General features: G+C 54.1%; 1 protein-coding gene across 1 annotated transcript in view; it reads right to left on the reverse strand.

Moving 5' to 3' along the window:
* The window catches only part of SERPINA3 (serpin family A member 3), a gene marked incomplete at its 3' end in the record, with an annotated part of 10,805 nt that extends 10,420 nt beyond the window's left edge, over positions 1-385 (reverse strand). The window contains exon 1 of the mRNA XM_006165415.2: positions 277-385. Coding sequence (XP_006165477.1) covers positions 277-355 — 79 coding nt within the window. The remainder of the gene's footprint in view (positions 1-276) is intronic.
* Between the last annotated feature and the right edge of the window lie 702 nt (positions 386-1,087).

The raw sequence follows: 1,087 nt of genomic DNA on the forward strand, positions 1-1,087 counted from the left end.
AGGCCGGCTCAGGTCGGAATCGGAGAGTGTACGGGCAGAAATGACTGCAGAGGTCCACGAGGCACCTCCGCCGTCTGCAGGTGCAAAAACTCAGCCCCAGAGCAGTGTCAGGAGGCACGGGAATCAGGGCAGTGCCAGAACTGTCCCCTGACCCCTACCCAGAGCACTGGGCACACCCCCGGCCCCCTCCCACGCCACACACCCCACATAGCCTAGAGCCATCCTGGGAAAATGATTCCTTCGCTCCGATAAGTAAAACATCGCATCAAGGGTTACCTGGCTCCTGCGGAGCTGGACGTGGCAGTGGGTGGCACAGCTCTCGCCTGGAGTTGCCGGTGCGCCCTGACCGCTTCATTTATCCTGCACGGAACTCCTCCCTCCGCTTAGGAAACACCAGCCAGGACAGCCCAGTGTTCTGTTCTCAGACTGGAAGCCAGACGATAATTTCTGGTAACCCAGACTGGTGAGGGCTACTCCAACAATCTTGTTACGGGAAAGTCCCAATTTCTTGCTCCTTACAGAGCAACACAAATCTTGGCCTTGGTAGCTTGTTTTCTGTTTGTGAAATACTGTCTGAGCAGCATGGGAAATCTGAGAAGACAGACACTGGAAGATAGTCCCCAGGACCATGGGGGCTCCTCTTAATATTTAGGGGGCATTGCGTCTGTTTCCTTTTAAGTTCTTTTTCTTTGACGTGTGTATGTGCCTATGTGTATCTGTCTATGCTAGATATGAATTTGCCTTAGGGGGAGCTGGTCTCAGGGCCCCCCTATCCCCTTCTAGAGTTGCATCTACAGAGCGGGGGGAGCGTTTATTAGGACCACAGTGTTGGAGACCTCCAGCCCCCAGGAACCTATGTCTTATGTCTGTGGGGGCCTTCTCTGGCTTGGCCTTTGTCCTTCTATGCTTTAATTCACCCCAGTAGCTGGTTGTCCCTTAGTCCTGAACTTTAGGCGCTTCAGGTCTCTCTTAGCTTGGGCTTGTGGGACAGATCTTCCCCTGATTCCTCCTGGTCACCACCCCCAATCCGTGATAACCCCTGACAAACCTCGGTGGAACCCTTGGGGTTCCATGGAACACTGTTTGG

This window comes from Tupaia chinensis, unplaced genomic scaffold (genome assembly GCF_000334495.1).
Source record: "Tupaia chinensis unplaced genomic scaffold, TupChi_1.0 Scaffold143913_1, whole genome shotgun sequence".
Lineage (NCBI taxonomy): Eukaryota > Metazoa > Chordata > Mammalia > Scandentia > Tupaiidae > Tupaia > Tupaia belangeri.